The sequence below is a fragment of the Girardinichthys multiradiatus genome, chromosome 23 (genome assembly GCF_021462225.1).
Source record: "Girardinichthys multiradiatus isolate DD_20200921_A chromosome 23, DD_fGirMul_XY1, whole genome shotgun sequence".
NCBI lineage: Eukaryota > Metazoa > Chordata > Actinopteri > Cyprinodontiformes > Goodeidae > Girardinichthys > Girardinichthys multiradiatus.
In genome coordinates this window covers 38593066-38614950 of record NC_061815.1, presented here as the reverse complement: position 1 = coordinate 38614950, position 21885 = coordinate 38593066, and the positions used below count along the sequence as shown (strand labels likewise).

The 21885-nt window shown below is 39.7% G+C and overlaps 1 protein-coding gene across 1 annotated transcript in view; it reads left to right on the top strand.

Annotated features, from left to right (window-relative positions):
- The first annotated feature begins 2155 nt into the window (after positions 1-2155).
- apln (apelin) overlaps positions 2156-21885 on the top strand; it is a 30425-nt gene continuing 10695 nt past the window's right edge. Inside the window, exon 1 of the mRNA XM_047353940.1 lies at positions 2156-2596. Within this exon, the coding sequence (XP_047209896.1) occupies positions 2530-2596 (67 nt within the window). The 5' untranslated portion in view covers positions 2156-2529. The remainder of the gene's footprint in view (positions 2597-21885) is intronic.

Sequence of the window (21885 nt, the reverse complement as noted above, 5' to 3'; positions counted from 1 at the left end):
CAAAATGTGGAATATTGTTCTTCTGGTGATATTTGCTGGAAAAGATAGATGGAGCTAAATACAGAAATATCCTAAAAGAAAACCTGTGAGAGGAAATGAGATCGGGAAGGATGTTCAACTTCCAGCAGCCCCTAAAAATAGATATACAGTGGATTTTAGAATGATTCAAAGTCTACACCTAAATACAAGTAAGACTATGGGCAAGACTTGAATTTGATGTTCTCAGACACTGAGTTTGAGCTGTTTTGCAAAGAAAAATGAACAAACATGGTGTGGGCCAAAGTCCTCCACAGTCAGGCAAAACACTCATTCCCAGTTATTTTAAAGACTCAATGAGTTGTTAGGTTTAGGGAACAGTGACCTTAGCACTCAGTGCTAGGCTGATTGGAATAGATCTTCTCTTAAAAAAATGCAATTCTTTATTGAAAAACTGCTTTCTGTATTTATTGTGGTTTCCTCATATTAAAATTTGTTTCATGAGCTGAAACATTAAAATGAGAGAATGTGAAGGAGGTGTGAATACTTATAAGTCAGTAAAACATTAACTGTTAATCTGAAACAATTTTGCAGGCTGTTATCCCAAATCGCTTTGAGACTGTTTCTGAACGTTGCATGAAACATTAATTTTAAATTAACAACTCAGACTACTAAATTAGTCTGTAATGGAACTCTAACTCCCTGTATTGCTCATTATGTGCCTTTGGAAATAATTACTCTGGGTTTCTGTGAGTGATCAGTGATCACCTCTGAGAAAATGTGGGGAAGAGACTCTTTCAAAAACACTTGGACCAGTTATCTTTGTGCTAAAAAAAAGGTCAGGCTTGGATAAGCGTCTTTAGCCTCTGGGTCTTTTAGTCACCCATGAGGTGTGAGGGTTGCTTCACATAAAGTGAAAGCTTCAAGTGCTGCATGTAAAAATGGAAGGTGCGCTTGTTGTTAGATCTTAAGTGGGTGGCAGACACGCTGGCCTCTGGGACCCCGGGGCCTTGTGAAGACAATAGCTGAGCTGTGTGAAGCGGGAGCTGCAGAGTCGAGGGTCACAGGGCCTCTCCTCTCAGATGCACGCCACTGAGGTGACTGTTTAGTGACAACACATAAAAAGAGGTTGTGTGGAGGAGGACCAATGTTGGGAGGGGGGTTGTTTCTTAAGGCTGTGACCGAAAGTGCTCCATCCATCATGTGTCACTGCTGTCCTATGGGGACTCAGATCTTTGGATCACAGTAAATTGACCCCATGTAAACAGCTCATCACTTAGACATATATACTTTAGATTAATCAGTTGTTTAAGTGTCTTATTTATTTTCTTTCTTTGCTGAGTTTTACCTTTGTGGTTTGCAGTCTGATGAAGTGCTTTTGGACAAGATCCTTCAACTCCAGGGTGAAGTATAGAATGATGTAACAAGTTGGAGTTCATTGTTTATTTTACATATTCTGCATGCTCATGGTAAACAATACAAAATTTATAGTCCTTCCTGAAAAATGTTATTCCCAAAAGGAGAAAGTTCCCCTTCTTTGGCCAAAGGCGATAAGGAAAGTTGTTGTACTTCTCACAATTCACAGTAACCCTTCCTGTTTATTATCCGATAAACACATGAAATAAGAAATAAGCCAACTTATTTCACAGGGTGGGGTTTCACTCACGGCTTTTGTTCATGCAAAGAATATAATCTGTGTTACGGAAAAAAAATGACTTCGGGGGATTGAAACAAACAGTGCGAGTCAGGCACGCTCTGATAAGTTTTTTCCTGCTGTTACTTGGAGTGTCACGGACACTAACTTCAAACGACTCGAATGATTTAGTGGCGTACCTTGGGATAGCATGTGGAAGAAAAGCTGGTGTGGACAAAAGCTGGAAACCTCACACCTTCCTTTCTTTTATCTGCTCCCCCCTTATAAGCTGGTGTTTTGATTTCTGGATCCCTGGCAAAACGCCCTGCTTGTGATTCAAAAACTTTTCAACAAGGGTTTTATCATGAACCTGCATGCACCACCTCCTCCCTCCTGATGCCACCCCTTTCCCCCGTTTCCTCCGCCATGTGCACTTGCATGCTTGCAGGAAAGGGGTGGAGATGGCGGGTGATGGTGGGGCAGGAGGGCTTGTCTGTGACCCACAGAGTCAGTGATACATAAGCCACATGACCAAGTAGGCTCCTTATCCAAGGCAAGCCGCCGGCACACTGACAGACAGACAGACCTGAAGGCTGACTTCCAGCGCACTCACAGCTCCTCTGAACTTGCTGCTGATCCTCTGAAAGAAGAAGATACACTCTCAGACCTCTGTGGTGGAGCTCAGATAAAGACGTGCCTTCAGTCTTAGAAAGGGAGCTGTCACACACTGATATACAAACACACATTCCTAGAAACTGACACACACGCACAGAAGCAAACACACACACTCTCTCTCTCTCTCTCTCTCTCCCTTTCCTCCTCGCTCAGCTGCTCTCTCCCCCTCCCATCCACACACACACATACACACCACTACAGTATATCAGCGAGTGACTAGCGGAGAGCCAGAGGGGAGTGCAGAAATGAATGTGAAGATCCTGACGCTGGTGATTGTGCTCTTGGTGTCTCTGCTGTGTTCTGCCGGTGCTGGTGAGTACAGGAGAGGCCAGCCTTGCTGCTCGTCCTCTCCCTCTTCTCTCGTTTTTGCTTATATTTCTTCCACTGATTGCGTTGTGCTTGTGCAGGCAGCTGTAGTTGATCAGTTACCCAGGATGGTTAGCCTTCTGTGGGCTCTAAAAGGCAGGAATCTCAGCACCTGGTAGTGTACAGTACTGCACTGCAGTGGTTGTAGTGCCACTGCTTTCACACTCAACTTCAGTGTGGGTTCTACATTTCATTTATTATTTTCCCTCCCTGCTTTACCTGGATGCATGCTTGCAGTACCTGGAGATGAAATGTAAGGAGAGGATTATTTGATGTGATGAACCAGTTTTGGCTGTTATGAAAGATAAGATTTGCATTGCATATGTTCTGTGAGGTGAATCTAATTTATTTGCAGATTGATTTGTTATTACATGTCTGATTGTGCATGTATGCCTCCAATGGAGATAATAAAACTGTAATTGCTGAATGCATTGATGGGAAAAGAACTCACATCCCAGATGCATGGATCAGTCCTGATGCTTAATCACAAACAATTTTTATTAGGTGCTGCTTTTCATCGGGAATCACTGTAGGATCTAAACTGTCTGATATGTGGAAGAAAAACATGAACTTAGGGCAGTTATACAGAGATAGGGTTGGCTCAGGAGAGGGTTCAGCAGTGAGTTTGGAGACTGATGGGCGATCTGGGGATGTGATGCAGGTAGCATTAAGGTGTGAAAAAACAACAGTTAGGCCTGTGTAAATGTCTGGACTATTCTTGGGATTGTCACCTAACCACAAGAACACACACAAGCTGTGTTTACATTCAGTATATGTTAAAGATCCTACCCACACTTTACAAGCTTGCATATGGAGCATTTCTTGCATGATTTGCCTAAAGTATGTTGCTAGGTGGTGTAGAGATGCTGTGTAGACTTTATGCTTGCAAAACACTGTCCACTTTGAATCGATCCATGGCCACAGCAATCATAGCTCCCATGCTCCACCGGCAACATTCGTTACAGAGACATGCTATTTTTGTCTGAGGACATGGGTAAATGGGAAGTAATTATCTAGCATCATAGCCAGTGTCGCTTTTCACGCCCTGTGTGCGTCTGAGCGTGTTCCACGCCTGAAAAACCCCACCGTGCCACACCGAATGATGTGGGGGGAAAACAAGGCGGCTGCGCTTAGGGCTTTTAATAGAAGCTCATCCCTCTCGACAGTCGAGTCCTACTGCTTCTGCACCTTTGCTGTTTCCCTCCCGGCTGCTTCCCTACAAAGACTCTGCTGGCAGGAGGAGAAGAGGGAGAAACGGAGTAAACGAGAGGCAGGCAGGGATGCAAGCATGTTGCGGTGCCGATGGGTGTGGGGAGGGATGCTAGCTCGAGTGTGTCTGCGTAGCACAAGTCTCTGCTACAGTATGTGCCGTCGCTGGAAGGTGTCGGAAGAGACTCTGCATGTAGGCAGTGGGTGTGAAGCCTTTCATCAAAGGCAAATGTTTTTCCATGTTTGGTGGGCTTTCTCTCTCTTCCAGGTGTCTGTGTGTACATGTGGCTCTAAGAAACAACAGATTCATAAAAAGAAAGACTGTATGTGTGTGTGTGTGTGTGTGTGTGTGTGTGTGTATGTGTGTGTGTGTGTGTTGGTAGGATGCAATGAATATAGAACCGGATCTCACTGATCCAGGTTGGGGAAGTGTGCATGTGTAATTGTATTTATGATGCAGATGCATATTAACACAAACTGTAGTGCAACAGGCAATTTATTCAATGACCTAAAGCTACTTATAATACCCATTCAGCACCCCAAATGAGCTTCTGAGGCCTTCTCTGTAATATTAGCATCTTTTAGCAGCACACCTCAATTACCCAGCCTGGAAAAGCACTCTGGCTGAAGAGTGGCCTCCAGCTTTAGACATGTGGTATTCATAATTCATCCTGAGGCCGAACACTCTTCCTCCCTCTGTGAAAGTCTTGGGGCTGGCATGTAAACAGTCCCTATTCACAAACCACGTCTGCCACAGCCTCTTACAAGATATCAAAGCTTCACATTTCTCCGCAGTGGAAACATCCTGTCAGTCTTTACCAGGAGACGAGATTTAAAAAAAACAACACACCAGAAGCTGGCTCAGACATGCACGCTTGTACGCAGGTGCAATTTAGCAGCCGGGCTGGAACAGGTGAGGCTGAGCGGGGCACGGCACCCGGATCACGAAGATTATCTCAGGGAGAAATCGTCTGTTGGGGATGAGGGCAACTTTATGAGAGCTGTCAGCAGTGCTATTATTCTGTATTAAACTTTGATGTATTGTCAAGGCTAGCAAGCTTTGTAGCACCAGTATATATCAGTACAGGACCACTGACAGGCCTGCTCGGATGCTCAGACACACATAAAGTAATGAACCAGTCTTTTTATGTCTTAATCACCCATGGGCTGGTTACTTTAACTTTTCAACAGTTAAAGTCTCAATACTCCTGATTTTTGAGTCTTTGCAAGGTTTAAAGTCCTTCTATGAATGCCAGAAAAGGTGCCAGCTATAAGGAAAAGTGCCGCCCCTCCCCTACCTATTGCTGCACACTGCCAGTCAGCTGGCTAAAAGGAGGCTGCTAAACCTTAAAAATTAATCTGGAGCTGGACCCCTCCTTTACCTGTTTTCATGCACTGCTTGACCAGCTGGCTGAAAGAAAGCTAACACACATTTTCAGAGCCGATAGTCCATTTAATTTAAATCTAGTTTTAGATTCACACAACTTTATTGAACCAAATCAGCAATTCATTTGAAGCTTTCCAGTTTGCCTTCACCTCTGGCACTTATCGTCACAGCAAAAACAATGACTGATAGAGAAATGATTTATGCGTAAAAACAACGGGAAACAACAAACACATCATAATTACAACAGGGCCAGGAGGAACATAAAAATCTACTATTTATCTACTATTCTACTATAAGGTATATATCCACATTTTTGCTTAGAATTATACATTAAAATAAATTTTATAAACATTATAATAATCCTAACAGTTTTCTGTTTTTGCTTCCAAATTAGTTTCTTTTCTATTTTAAATAAAAGCAATTGATCATGTTATATATATACTCTGTTTTAACTTTTATTGCTAAATGTGAACTATAATATCATGTTATTTTTACACAAAATTACCTTAATGGCCCCTGACTAATATTCTTTATGCTTCAGACTCAGATGTAAGCAGGACACTTTAACTCATAATTCAGTTTTGGCTAACATAAAGAAGATGTTTGAGGCTGTGGATGTGATTATGGACAACGTGTGGAAAAGTGAAGCAGCTAAACTTTTCCAGATGTCCAGGGGATAACTCAGTAACAGTGGGCAAACAGTTAGGTCAAAGGAGGGGGGGGGGGGGGGGGTGGGCAGCAGAAAGGTTATTACAAGATTACAGTAAAATCACAGTGACAGGTTTTTTTTAGGCACAGGAGCTTGTAAGAGGACCAGCTGGGTTTATATTACTCACACTATGCAACACACCCACAGCATCAGATGGAATCTGTTGCATGAAAACCCTGGATTTCCTCCTCATGCAGCATCGCAGGAAACAGCCGATAATCTGCAGCTTCATACACAAATACAGGTTCTACATATTAGCAAAGAATCATTTAGTCCACATCAAGTTTTAAAACACCACACAACATGGAGGATTCTGGAGTAAGCCAACAGAATACATTGACTTTGAGTTTAGAGAATCGATTGTCGCTGCCTATCAGTTTAGAAAGAACTATAAGACCATATCTAAGCAGCTTTGACTCCAACATTCAACACTGAGAATGTTTTTTCTCAAATGGAAACAAAATCTAGACAGTTGCCAGTCTTCCCAGGAGTGGATATCTAAACAATTTTAGCTCAAAGAAATTGTTAAAGACAGAGCTACACCTCAGACTCTGCAGACCCCAGTGACCCAGTTACAGTGCTAAACAGATTCAATTAGAGCTTGTTTGGAAGGATAAAACCTCTTCTTAATGTTGCAGCATGACTCGGATATGCAAAGTTGCATTTATGTAAACCGCAAGGTTTTCAGAACAAAGTAATTTAGACAGAAATGACTAAAGTTAAGATGTTTTGTTCTCATGCACACTACCAACATGAAATCCCAAACTTTCCATCTAAAACATGTCATACCAGCTGCCAGGTTTGGAGACTTAATAGTTTGGGTGTGTTTTGCAACTACAAAATCTGAATACTCTACAGTTTGACATTGGGTCAAATTATAATGTTTCAGTATAAAACAGCTACTTCAGGATTAAATGTGGCAGTGTTTTAAACAAGAGTGTTTTACTCATCAATGGGAAAGACTGACAGGTTCATAAAAAAGATAAGTTTAAGTTAGGATTAATAAAAGTTGACCTAGAGCCACTGAAATTAAATTATAGTTCAAATTGTGTCTGCTGTATGCTTTGGTTCTTCATAAAAAGGGGGAAATGTAAAATGTTTTTCTCCTAAGGTTATATTTTTGCAATTACATGACCTAAGGACTGAATTAATGTCCTGTTTTCATCTGTAAAAGTCATTTTAATCTTCATCAGATTTGTTTGTGTAGATATATAGTATATACATACTGTAACCCATTTTACTGTTCTCACTGGTTTATTATTTCAGTTTATAGTCAGATTGTGTGGTTGAAATTTTACAAATTCACTAGCAATTTCTAACAGCTACAATTTCAGCTGCAGACATTTTATGCTTTGCTTCTAAAATAAAAAACTATACCCCCAAACTGTGACTTTAACGATATTTACCGGTAATTAAAATATGTACTGTTCTCTTTAAGTTTGTGCAGATTTGTTGAGAACAAATTTCGAATGTATGGTGCAATCAACATTTTGTGTCTGCTTTTGTTTAACTTTGACCTGCCAATACATATTTTAGCTGATTTCTCTTTAAGAACTACAATCTTAGCAGATATAAGGATAGCACAGAAAATATTTTTCAGCTGATGTTCACATTTTCAGTGAATAAAACATACAAGTTGAACGCTTGGAAGGATAAAACATGACAACTTTGCTTTACTCTGTCCAGCCTTCCTGTTATGCACTGAAAGTCCTGCTCTCTTTTACTCCCTCGCAGCCTAAATGAACCACTGGCATGTCTAAACATTTTGCAGAAAATACAGTTTCCTAAATTCGTACATCTCTTTGCTTCCTCTGACTTCATTTTAAATACTTCATGATGCTGAAAACACCAAAATAGCTCTCAGTAACAACATCCACACTGAAGAGTACATATCACATGGTGTATTCCTTGATACAAAAGAATAAAAAATATCATAGTTTTGAGTTTCTGACCAGTTAGTCCAGTTAGTCGGTTTTGTGCTGTGGCATGATGGAGAGCCCTCCTCCGTCATCCATCAGAAATAGGGATCAAGTCTATTTTTTCGAGGATGACGGAGCACAAACTTGTAACTTGCTACTCTCTCATGAACTCTGATCATGATCTCGTGGGTCCAGTTGCCTCTGCTGTTGTCGGATGCATGAACGCATCTTAAAACGCATCCAGTGTAAATTGCCGTACAGCACAATTCAACGGTGTAGACACGGAACATAGGCAGTGTGAAATCTGACAAACTGAGTACTTTCATTGTTTTTGTCTTGTTTAATGTTGTAAAATTGGGTCCATATCACCTAAACCAAAGAATCAGCACACCGTAGAAAGGTGATCTTTAAGAAAGTTTTGAATGATGAACTCTTTCACATCTGTATTATCATTCGTCACACATTTTGACATCCACTAATAAATGCCTCGGGGTGGGAGTTAATGAAGAGATTTAGTTAAAAATCAAAGTTTATTTGGTGGGGATATAAGACTAACCTTTGAGCTGACAGTCTCAGGAGAGCTCAGTGGCTGAAGACTTTGGCATATGCGACTGCTGTAATGTAATTCAGAGCCTTTAGAATGAATAAATCTACTCTCTTAGATCTTCCCGTGAGAGCAAATCCAATGAAGTGGAAAAAGCAAAGGGGGAAAGTAAAAGATGGTCCAAAGGGGGCAGAAAAAGAAAATTGCAAACAGGAAGGTTCTGAGAGGTTGTGTTAAATTTTCAGCAAAGGAGTCATTTGTTTCTTTTTTTGACAACATTTTTAATCAGGGGAATAATGAACCTGCTCTGCTTCCTCTTTTTCTGTCCAATGTAGTTCGGACCCCCCTTTAAGCACTGAGGGTACAACCCTTCAGGTCTGGACAAGTGGAAGTAGTGGGGCTGCGGAAGGGGTCCTGTGTTAACCAGGCCTTGTGTGATCACCAGAACCCAATGCTCAGGCCTGGGGGGCACTCCTTAAAAACTTAATTAGACCCAGATATTTTTCAGAAACAGCCCCATTTTGCACCAGAGTCCAATAAGAAAATGATTTATGACTCTTTTTTTCCAACATCAAGTGTTACATTTATAGCGGTTGTACCAGCAGATCAGATTCCTGATCGCGACCTGAGTGGACAGTTTTATGAACAGCCTGCCAGACCACAGAATAAATACGTTGGTCTTTAAGAATGTAGGTGCTCTAACTACTTTCAGGAGTCCAGAATGTGATAAATATGACACTTTATTATTGCTTTGCAGATACCATTTATCTAAAAATTTATTTTTCAAAAGCTGTGTTGAAATAAAGGAAATCATTTTGACAGATTGAATAAATGTGGTTACTGACTCTACAGTAAATCTCTACGGGGCCATTATGGATCACTGTAATTTGCTTTATGAATAAAAATGCCTCACATATTCTATTTATTTGAGCAAGACGATGGATTTTAGTGTTAGTAGATTTGGGCTTCACATCACCCTGGGGACAGCATCTCTACTATAAAACATGGTGGTGAGAATATCATGCTATGGGGCTGCTTTTCTTCAGCAGGAACGGAAAAAAACGTTCCTACTCAAAAGATGGATGAAGCTAAATATAGGACAATCCTGGAAGATTTCTAGACAGGACTTTTAGCAAAACATGATTCAACAAAGTATTGACTCAATGGGTCTGAGCACAAAAGCAAACCACTCAGATTTTATTTGTGAAAACTGTTGAAGAAATTGATTATTTTAACTCCACTTCAAAATTATGTGAAAACTGTGTTGGTTTATCACACAAATTACCCCCAAAGTAAATTTTCTGGTAACAAAATGTGAACAAATTCAATAAACACATTTGCAAAGCATCGTATATTTTTGGCTTATTTAGTGACACCCCTACTGGTCTTTTTGAGCCCAAGCCCTCATGCAGGGTGTACATGTCCACATTAGTGTCAGAGAATTATGGGGCATGTTGGTGCACATCATGTGGTTTTAAAATATGCCATTCACCTCTGTTCTTATGTTTCTCTGCGCAGTCCAGTCTACCTCCACTTCCTCACTCCTTGGTCTCTTCGTTGACAATGAAATAATTCACTGATGATATCATACATTATTCATCCGAATCACTCTGCCTTTGATCACATATTTCACACATACATTTAGACACTGGTCAATCAAAATCTCCCTGCATACTGTTTCCTGGGTCAGGCTAAGGGCCCCCACGTTGCGTCCCTCTGTCTCCCTTCTCCAAGGAGACCCACTCAGGCCCCTAAACACAAACACATGTTTGTAAAATCAGAAGAGCTAAACATTATATGGGTTTCATAAACATGCCTCCAGATCAGGAAAACAGTTTATCCTCTCCCTCTTGTCAAAGTGGTCCAAAAAAAAAAAAAAGCTGAACTCCAGCTCACCTGCAGCCCTGCGCGGTTGATCCTGTCAGTGAAAGTCTTCGCAATTTTTATTTTCTCACTAAATATGTGTGACGAATTTGGTTATCATGTTTCATTGAACTGCGTTGACCTACAGGGGCACGTTTCTTTTGTGCAACACATGTTAAAGTAGTGCTTTTCATTTCTTTAAAAAGGATGAAAAACAAGAAGAAATGTTTTATTAAAATTAAATATATTTAACAGAACACTAATAATTTAAAGAACATTTTAATTTAAATTCTTTATCCTGTGTTGCAGCTTTATATATTTTAAATGACATTGAACTTTTCTGCTATTAGTTTGGTCTCCTGAAGGATTGTTATAAATCAGTTACTGTAAAGCTTCTCAAGATGTTTAAAAGCCATGACCTAATTAACTTATCATGTTACAGTTTTACCTAATTTTTTAGACCAGTACATTACAATAAGCAAAACAATGACATGAACAATAACATTATACCTTAAGATATGTGGCTGTAGATGACATCAGGCTCCTGGGCTTAATATTTCTATTTCACTTTTGCTTCATTACCGAGTAATTGTGCAGCTAGTAAGTTGCTGTTTTATAACTTTGAGTTTGGTTAAGAATCATAGACAATGATGCAATGCAGGTGCTCCTTTTCCTTCAAATATAGTGTTTGATTTAGGGAGAACTGTTTGCCTCCTCATGTTTTAAAGGCTGCAGTGAACCCAGCACATCTATGGCTTTCAGTTTCTCTTGTTTTTCCTCACATCTCTCATGGTGGGAGGCATGCAGATTCACAGCAGGGGGGAAGCGGTGATGACACAGGTGAGGGAGGGGCTTAGTTTGCACATCTGAATTGTGTGTCCATGGAAACGGATGGTTGGAGGATCCCTTTGCCCTTGACGTTGCGGTCTCTGGAGATCAGGGCAACGGTTGGTATCGTTACCTACCTCCTGCATTGTAAGGGTAACTTTGCTGCTGTTATCGGAAACAGCAGACCCAGCATGTCACCCTGTTCCTATACCCTCTGCTGTTTGGCACATCTAGTGGAAAGATGAGAGCAGAAATCTCCCAGTGGAGTTATTTTGTGTTTGTGTCTTAGTTTGCCTAAAGGGCGACCAGATTCCAACCGGGTAATTGTGTGGCATGCAAGCAATTCTATCAGGTGGTCCAAAAACTGGAAAAGCAAAACAAAAGAAAACATATATATATATATATATATACACACACACATTAATAGGCAGCAGCTCCCCCACAGCCCTGTATGAAAGAAGTGGGTGTAGAGAAAACGGATGGATGGATGGGTTTTATTTTAGCTCATTCAATGGATAGAAATTGTAGGTGTTTAAAAGCCAGATTGGCTAAATTAGACATAAATAGTCATGACTTAACAGGCATTAGTGGTATTCCTATGTCATCAGGCTGTGTGTTGGTTTAAGGTAGATTCGCAACAGTATTGTATAAGGGGGTTAAATAGATTTTAGTTTTAAATCAGTCTACAAATAGGTGTAATTCATATTAAATTACGCTGAATTAAATTTGGCTCCAAATGTGGAACAAATTCAGCTCAAATATCCCAGTTGAATTCGAATTTCGAGTCTAATTCGAAAAGATCATGAAGACAGATTTAGATTGATTAACATACTGTCTAACTCAGTCCTAATTACAATACAGTATAGTCAAAGGTAATCAGGTAATGCTTATTAGTATAAAGTTATTAATCTAAGGATGCCCAGCTGATTACATCAAGTCATTGCCTTTACAGCAATCTCTCAGTCTGAGTAGTAAAGTAAAGCATGTGGTGACAGTGCAGAGGAACTGCTTCCTTTTAACAGGTAGAAACCTGAGAGGACCCAACGCAGACAGCAAAAAGCAAAGTATCACTGGTCCAAAAGTACATTTGATAAAAAAGAAAAACCAAGAGTTTACAGAGTCAATGGCAGCAGTAGCATTCATGACTTCCAGGAGAGAAAAACATCTAACTTACAGAAGCATTCATGTGGAGAAGCATTGATCACAGTTTGAGAATGATTATGTAGTCTAGTTTTGGTTCTTTAAAAAACATAATAGCTGCATAGAATGCGTACAAAGTTCTGATTTTGTGATTTTGCAACGTATATAAACAGCCTACATGAAGCAATACTATTTGTTGGCCTCTTATGCCTTTAAATGCTTTGTCTTACATTTTTTATAATCATACCAATGTCAAAAACTCTCATCCCTATGCAGTAGAACACTGTGAATTCCTCACCTGTCATTCTTATACAAATGTACTATTTAAACAGGAAGAGCATCAAAACTGGCACACATACTTCAAAAACATGACAGGTCTTGATGTTCTACAAAATCTGCTTAATTTCTTGTTTTTCAACATGTCAACATACACAGCAGCTTAGGAAACCGTGTGACAACAACTTAAAAAAGTCCCTCTTTTGCACAATTTAAGTCTGAAAAATAGAGTCTCCGAAAATTGAGGACCTCTCATCATCTTTCGTGATGGACAAGGGGTACAAATGTTATACTTTCCCACTCAAAGAGGGATACATGGTGCTCTTTTTTTGGTCATGTTCAATGGGTAACATCCTGCAGTAACCTTGTAGCCACAAATTCACCTCTTCAGTTGGAGTGAGACTGTGAATAAACCAAGAGGCAGCCAAGTGGTGAGGGGAGTCACTGGCTTCATTAACTGCTGCAGGCAGGCCCTTTGAACTCACAGTGCTCTGATCATGGCAGAGTATACTGTCTCACACCTCATCATTTCATGCACGCTCTAATTTAGGGCTATACAGCAGTGCACTTCACAGACTCAGAAGGACATCTGTAGAAAGTCAGAAGCCTCAGGGCTGCCCAGTTTGTTTTTAATTAGTTTTGAACCTTCAGAGAGTGTGGGGGGTAACTTTCAGAGCATTGGTTTGGAAGGGGTTAAGCTTAAAAGCTTCAGTAATGGGAATAACTTTTCATGCACTTTGGTTTTCTCACTGGATTTTTGTGTAGACAAAGCCAGCCTTCAGCTCAACCACAGGCCAAGCATTATCACGCTACAACAATGCTGCATATCAAACAGTCCCCAGCAGGAATAAAAAGAAAAGTGCTTGTGACCAAAATAACCCCTCCTCTCCCCACCTTCCCCCTCCTTCTCCCTGCGAGGAGCACTCAGATGCAAAGTGAGGTGGCCCACAGAGGAGCCTGAAGACATCACATAACACAGAAGGCTGATCACAGATTCAGACTGTATGCAGAGGAAAAATTGTAAACTGAGAACCTGGTCGATATCAGCTGACACTGTCAGACTCTTTGCTCCAAACTGAGCACCATTCACCATGGCTGCCATGGTAACCAGGCCTGAAAGTCAGCAAGCGATCGGTACCAGTTTTTATCGAGGCCCAGACTTGCCGGTGGGAGAGCAATAGGCGACCGCGTTTCTGACACTAAACGTTGGATTGTAAAGGATGAACAGCAAAGCAGAGTCTCCTTGGCACAACCCAGTCCATATGTGCTGGATGAATGTGTGGGGAGGCCGTCAGGCACCAAACAAATCCACTGTATGATGCTGTACCACTAATAGGGATAATGCTATGTTAAAAGAATGTTTGGCTGTTTCTGGCAGATTTTACACACTTCATCCTCGGTTTAATAACCCTGATCCCTTAATGTGCTTAATGTGCACGAGCATCTCCGCTCTTGACATGATTCTGTCTGGATGTGTGGGTTAGCATGTCTGAGGTAAATTCTAAAGTAATGCATTAGCTGAAGCTACTCATCTGCTTTTAGTGAATGAAGGAGGAAGGCACATGACAGCACGCCTGCATCTCCAACGTCATGGCAAAACACCTTAGATACACTCACCAGGGCATTAGGTCTTCCTCTCTTCACATGCACACTATAAACTACAACTCTTCTATGCAGACACAGTTATTGATAATAAATTATTACTGTATTACTATTGATTTTGTATGGTTCTGTGCAACTAGATTATATGGTGCTTTAATATGACTATTTGTTGGGGCAAGGAGAAAAAAGCTTTAAGGAAATAGTATGTGATTTTTGTAATGAGGTTCTATTAAAGGATTACATGCAGTTAAAACCTGTTCTAGATAACTCTCTGTCTTCATTTAGTTTAAATCCAGATTGTGTGGATCAGATGGCTGAAGCTAACGGCCAGTCAGATAATGGCTAGCGGTTTTTCCTAACCTTTTACCTGTCTTAGTTTAGCATTTTGTGGTTATTTATACAAAACCCAGCAAGTATTTACGTGGGTAATGGAGGCATTAACTGGTCCACCACTAATGATCTTCCTGTGGAAAACATAATTAGTATGTCCTGGCCTTCTTTTCTATCATAAAAGAATAATCTTTACTTAAAATAATGTTTATATGAAACACAAGTCAGATATTATCTGCTTATAAACCTTTGACAGAAGCTCACTTCAAAGACTTTAAACTATTTGTCCACATTCAAAGCCACTCATGATAACAAAATGAACAGGCTTACATTCAGCATCTTCATTAGTTTATTGTTCACTTAGTTTATTGTTGTATTATTGTAGCATCATATAACAAAAAATTCATTGTAGGGGGGATTCCAAATGTATTTTTAATTACCAATCAAAGGGCATTTTCTTGGGTACATGTATAATTGAAGAGGTTTTCAATGGGGGTTCTGTGGTGTTTTGTAAGCAGTCAGTATGTTCCTTGCAGTAGAAGGCCATCTCACTGACCTGCAAGTGGAAAACGTGTTGAGGTAATAGTTCAATTCCAAAGTGCATTTCTGCCACTAAAGCTCTCCATTACCTTTGATTAAGATGATCATTCCTATAGAAAATCTAAATTTGTTAAACTACTTTTCACCAGTTATCTAAAGACTATGTTGTACTTAAGCTGATTAATGATATCGTTCCATATAAAACATGTATAGAAAAAAAGCATATGGAGCATAATAAGGCAGAGTAATTATCTGATGCAAAACATGAGTTTCAAGACCAGGGAACTTTAGAGATCATTAAGATTAGCTTTTAAACATCTATTAATAAATTTTACTTGATGATAGAGCTCATTAAACATTAAAAAAACAACTTACATTGTTTTATTTCATTGTGGTTTATTTTGAAAGTATTTCTTTACAGGATGTGTTCCATAAAACATAAATGTTCATTAAAAAAAATGTGTGTTAGTGAATGTAAGTTAAATTTAAATATTTCTTCTGTGGAAAGGTTGAAGGTATGGCATTAGAACCTCAATTAGTTTGCCATCACCACCAGGCTGCGTGGTGGGACAACCGTTAGCACTATAGCATCATAGCAAAAAGATTCCAGGTTTGAATCCCGGCTGGGCACTTTCTGCACGCAGTTGTTTTTTCCCGTGCTTACATATGTTCTCTCTGGGTACTCCAGCTTCCTCCCCCAGTCCCAAAACATGTTAACTGGACAATTTGTTGTGCTATGATGATTTGGCAACTTGTCCGGGTTGCACCCAAACTTTTAAACTGTTGATTTTAATTTCCTGTATCACAGGAATTTATAACAACAGCATTGAAAATGTGTTTTTCTAGTCTTTCAGGAGTGAGCAATCTTTATTAATCGTTTTAGGAGCAGAGACGATGTAACGGTGCTGTGTGAGAGGGCAGGGTTTCACTAATAATTTAAAATAAAGACAAATTGACAACAGATTTGACATTTTAAACTTCTTTAGTATCTTATTATATCTATTGGCATGGCTAGCATTACAAAAACAGCAATATATACATTCAAGAGGATGCAGATCCTAACTTTAACTCAGATTTCTGAAACATTTTCAAATAACCCATGTTCCTTGTCAGACAGAGGTTTAGATTGGAGAAGAATTAAACAAAGTACATTTGCTGTGCTCTGTTCAGCCTTCCTGTTATTTGTTGAAACTCTTGCTCTCTCTTACTCTCTCTGAATTAACATGTCTAAGGTTGCTTCCACTAACCTCAATTGAAATGTCAGGGATACTGAATATAGCTCCCTTTAAGTCTCATGCACTCATAACAGCTTCTACACTGATGAGTGTTGTTGTTAGAGCGACATGGCAGCAACCAGTCAGTTACCGCTCAGGGCAGATAACAGTGAGATAGGCTGATATTGGTCCCCAGACAATTCTTTTGGAGCATCTATACCTTTAACTGCTGAAGATGGTGACCAGCCCTCCTAATGTGCAGATTTAAAGAAATTATGGATAGAGGTATGACACCAACAGAGTTAGCACTAGAATAAGTTAAGGATCTACTTATCCACCCTGGTTTTCATTTTTATTTTGATGCCCTATAAATAAAAACAATACACATCTATTTCTATTCTTCTGGGGTTTTTGTTTACAGCTTAGTGAACATCTGTACAAAATGCAGAAAGAAGTAGAACGAAGAGGTGTCAGATAAGGGATGTAACAGCTGTGAAGAAGACCCACAGAGGAGAGATTAGATTTGAAAAGCTCAGCCAACCATGAAAGTGATCTATGAGATTGCACACGATAGATTCATGATGGGTTTAATGAGAGATGAGCAACAAGAAAAAACAACCGAGGAAAATCCAGAAGAGCAACAAATCAGTTTGCATTGACAAAGAAAATTAAACCCATGTGGGATGACATTTCTGTTGGTCATTCCTCAACCTGTGCACATTTGACACTGGATGTTTTCTAATGAATGTGTCTTCTTGTTGCTGTAGTTAAACCTCCAGACCAGCATGGTCTAATCTGTTAGGTCTAAGTGACAGAAAACCCATTATACTGCAACTCCATCTACGCACATTTGTTATAGCGGTGGTTTTAGCAGCCAATACTTACAATCAGCTTTAAAACTATCAATAAGCAGCTAATGCTTATTTGATGTGCGGTGTTTCTGTATCGACACAATGCTATGATATATATTTCACTCTCACCAGCCATCAGGGCAGCTGATGAACCTGGCATTGAACCAAATGACTGTTTACTCTCTTCCTTCATCTGGCTGGATGGACAAGCAAAAGATGCATATCGCTCTAAGCTCTAGGCCACAAAAAGACACAGAGGGGGCCATTTGAAAAAGACAACATAACAGATCTCAGCTCAGGAGCTGGCAAAACTAGGACGAGGAAAAGGGGAGCAGCCATTCATCATTAGCGTGGAGAATGGCCAGTTTCTGACATTATCAACAAATTGTTTTTACCTCTGCACACATGCCCACACCTACTCTTCTTATATTCAAAGCAGCAGAAGTACTTCAAGTAGCAGTGGCAGCAATAACAAAGCATTCCTGAAATTCCCCCATTATTAAACTTTAATTAGGGAATTACCAAGCAAGGGAAGATGAGCCAAGCTTTGACGGAAAGGGGGGAAACAAGGGCTTGAAGGTCACCGGAGGTGGTGGTAAGATGATTATTGTGGTAGGACATGTGTTATCCGGCCATTTTACTGTGTGACCAAAGCAACACAAACATGGAAATCTCTCATGGGAAAAGATCAGGCATGATAGAGCAGAGACTGGATCTTATTTCAGATTATGAAGATATCTTTGTTTATGGAGACTTTACTGAGAGAAAAATGTGATCTTATTCATGCCGCCGCGTTCAATCTATAGGTATTCAACCACAGATGAGTCGAGACAAAAAGCTACCTGTCAACACACGTGTCACGCTGATATACTCTCCCCACAGGCTGCAAGAGTTAATCTATACCACTGGTGTTATCCTTGAGGCTGGCTTATTTTTAGAAGCTTTCATTACACTTTTCCCTCCTGTAGCCAGATAGGATAGGCTGAGATTTGTCAGGAGAATCACAAGATGCTCTCCCTTGAAACCCCCGGTGCGGAGCTTTGGCTGACAGCTTGCAATGACAGGAGACGTCTAAATTGTCTCATTATGGACCCGGACTGTGACAGGCTGAGCCATACGGAGAGAAAAAGCAGGCAAATTTGTGTGAGCTGGGGCACCATTACTTTTTAAAACTCGCACTGCAGTGTTTATGTGTTGGTGTCTTTAAAGTAGAGAGTAACCTAAACATCAGCAGTAGTCTTGCAAAGCGCTGCAGTGTATTGAGTGTGTTTTCAAACAAATTGCTTTCCTGAATCATCATACATGTCTGTAACCCCGTCTGCAACATGCTACATCCAAAGTTATTTATGTGATTTCCTATTTTAATGCATTTCACAAAATATTTGAATGTGTTAAAGGGAAAAAATGAAAGTACGGATGCTTTAAAACTTTGTCGAAAACGTGGAATGCAATGTTTACAGTAAAATAATATATATGGTGTTTTTGGAAGTTTATATATACTCCCTATGGGCATGAATGTCATACTAATTTTGAGCTTTAAAATATGCATTGCAACTCTTCTTATTCAAGGATAGAAGAATAACTTGAATTTATTTTAACAAAAAGAATGGGATGCAAACATTTAAATTTAGTGGGAATTTTCTCTGCTCCACACTGAGTCAATGTTATACATACAGGCTCAAATAGAAGTATTCATCACGATTTCTTACCAATTTGCAGAGAAGCCATACAGTTCTTTTTAGCCATTATCAAGCATCTGGGATAATTTTGGCTTCATATTCAACCATTGCCATTATCAGACATCCTAAAGCTTATTTAAATGAGGAGGTCATCTGGCACAGACCTCTCCTTTAGCCAATAGCCAACATGTATTTAAAATAGTTGAGGTTGGGGCCATTCCTGAAGCTCAGCATCAACCAGTTGTGATGTGTGTATGGGATTAAAGTCGTCTTTGAATACCTAGTTGTGTCCAAGCTTAGACCATCTGCCCAAACTGGCACCAAGGGACCACTATGGTGCAGGCCTATCATAAAGTGGAAGATGCTCCTTTGAATATCTGAAACTAAACTTTATGTTATACTGTTGATAACATACACATATTCAAATCAAATCAAATCAGCAACAACAATGTTAACTTATGTTTCAAGGAGTCAAGGTAAAGCAGTTTAATCTACAAACACTATACCAGCTGTCAAGCATGGTGGTGGTTCTTCATGCTGAGGGTCTGTTTTGCTCCAAAATGTTCAACTTTCCATCAACTCAGCATTTAGAAAGTTGACACTCTGACAGAATTGGGTGTTGCAGCTGGGCATTGATCTCAAACACACATCAAAACTGGGTTTTAAATGGATAAAGCAGGCTAACATTAACTTTCTGAGATGACGGTCTCAACGCTGTGAAAACGTATGGACAACCAATTCAAATCAGCTCCAACCTTTTAGAGAGGAAGAGAGGTCAAATATCCTGCCAGAACCTTACCAGAAACTTGTCCATGGCCACAAAAAGTGGTTTCTCTGCAACCTGGCAAGGAACATTTAACTATATGCTAATGATGTGAATGTATATATTTGTTCCTGTATGTATAATTTTGGGTCCTTGTATATTAAAGAAAATCCACAGTAAATTCAGACCTAAATTTGGACCTAGTTCAAAGTTTTAAAAATCATTGACGTTGTATGAAAAGTAATGGCTCAAATGTGTCTGGAGTAAAAGAAAAATATGATCATATTAACACCTATGATAAATGTATGTCTCTCTCCTGCACAGTGTTTCTCAAATTATTGCATATTTAAGTTGGGAAATGCATAAAGCATTATTTAAGGTCCTAAATTTACATGTAGTCCCTTGCATCAGCTTGAACAACGCCTGCAGCCGACATTTTTAAATATACTAGCTTGTTTTCAGGCCTGCTGGCATTCTTGGGTTTCTGTATGCTCTGCATCTGAATGAAGATAGATAAATCCGGAAAAACACAATCTCCCAATGGTACTTAGAGAAAAACTCCCAAACACACAGAGTTTTCCATTCAGTCTCCAGGATTTGAAAGAAATGCGGTGAATTCTTTCAGGACGGGTGAGTGTCCGTCTTTCACTGCTTATATGGAACAATAACAAGAGGATAATTCACAGATTAGTGCTCCAAGGGTCAATGATGGGCTTTAGATGTGGAAATATGCTGCAAATGAATTAGCCCACTGTTAGCCCACAAACATAGCTGTGTAATATGGTTTTGGAAGAAGATTAGTGTGGAAATGAAACTTAAGATGATATTTCAGAGATATATGCTGAAAACAGCTAGCCATCTGACTTAATCATTATTATTTAAATCCTTAGGCCTGAAATGCTTCTCCACTTTCCTGGTTGTTCAAAAGAGTTGAATAAAAGCCCTCATGGAGCCACAGCTGGAGGTCATATATTAACAAAAACACCAGAGAAACTATTGACTTTCTTCTAACAATTGTTTGAATTCTGTTCTTAAAGTTCCTCTCTTTTCAAATGAATTGATCTGATATTCTAAAAAAAATACTTCAGAGACAGCCTATCCTTAGGGTCCCTGCTGCACCTTGTTCTTTTAACAGCATTTAAAATCAAAACTCTGCCTCAGCTCACACCAAGTCATGACAAACCCTTAAGGAAAGTGCAAACCTAGCATCATTCTGGCTTTTCTAAGCTTTTCAGCTACCTCCCTCAGTAAACTTTTTTAACTTTTAAACGTCTCTGCACTCGACTGGCGGACTTATCTTAAGCTGTGTCCTCACCCAGGCTGTTGTAAAGCCAAAGAAAGTCATTCCCAGGGGAAGTCTAAAAAGGGTGCCTGTCGCTCTGAGGGGAGCCGGCAAAAAGGTCATGACCTCATGTGAGTAATGTCAATCAGTTTTGTGATTGGAAATGCAGGAAGAAAAGGAAGAAGATGAGAACTTGGCTCTGAGGGGATAATTGTTTCTAAAATTTAAACAGATTCATCCAATAACAGGATTTAGAAAATTAAAAAAAGTTTCCTTCTCTAGTTCAGGTGGCATCCCTCTAAAGTTTGAAACGACTTGTTTAAAACTGATAAACTAAACAAAGGCATGACTAAATCTGGACGTAAGGAAGTGAAGTTAAAGAAAAAATGATAGTGGTTTCCTGCGTGTTTAATCTCAGAATGAATACAGATGTTATGAATAGGGTTTAGAGCTTTGACAGAGAACATTGGTGAACAAAAAGCGTCCTGAAGACCAGGCAACATGGCAAACTACAACGGATGAAGTTATGGAGAGGTTAAAAGCAGGATTAGATTATAAAACAGTGTCCCAACCCTTGAACATCTTCACAATTAAGGTGGGAAAACTTGTTGATGGGACAATTATTGGCTGAGCACTCCAGAAATCTAGCTTTTATAGAAGAACATTAAGATTAAAGTTGTTGTTGGTGAAAAACTAGCACTACACATCACCCTAAAAATACACAATCCAACTGTAAAACATGATGGTGGGAGCATCATGCCGTGGGGATGCTTTTCTTCAGAATGAACAGGGAGGCTCATCAAATACAGGGCAATCCAGGCTGCAAAAGACCAGGAAGGTTTTTACCTTCCAACAGGACAGCAACTCTATCAAAGCATATATATGTGATTGAATGATCTAGTCAAAGTCCGCACCTAAATCCAATTAATAATCTGTAGCAAGACTGATCTTCATTCAATCGGATTGAGTTTTAGTCAGTTTTTAAAAGAAGAATGAGCAAAAAAGATAGCAGAGACAAACCCCAAAAGAACTGCAGCTGGAATATCAGTGGAATGAGGTTCTAGAAAGCGTTGACTCTGAAAAGCTGAATACAAATGCA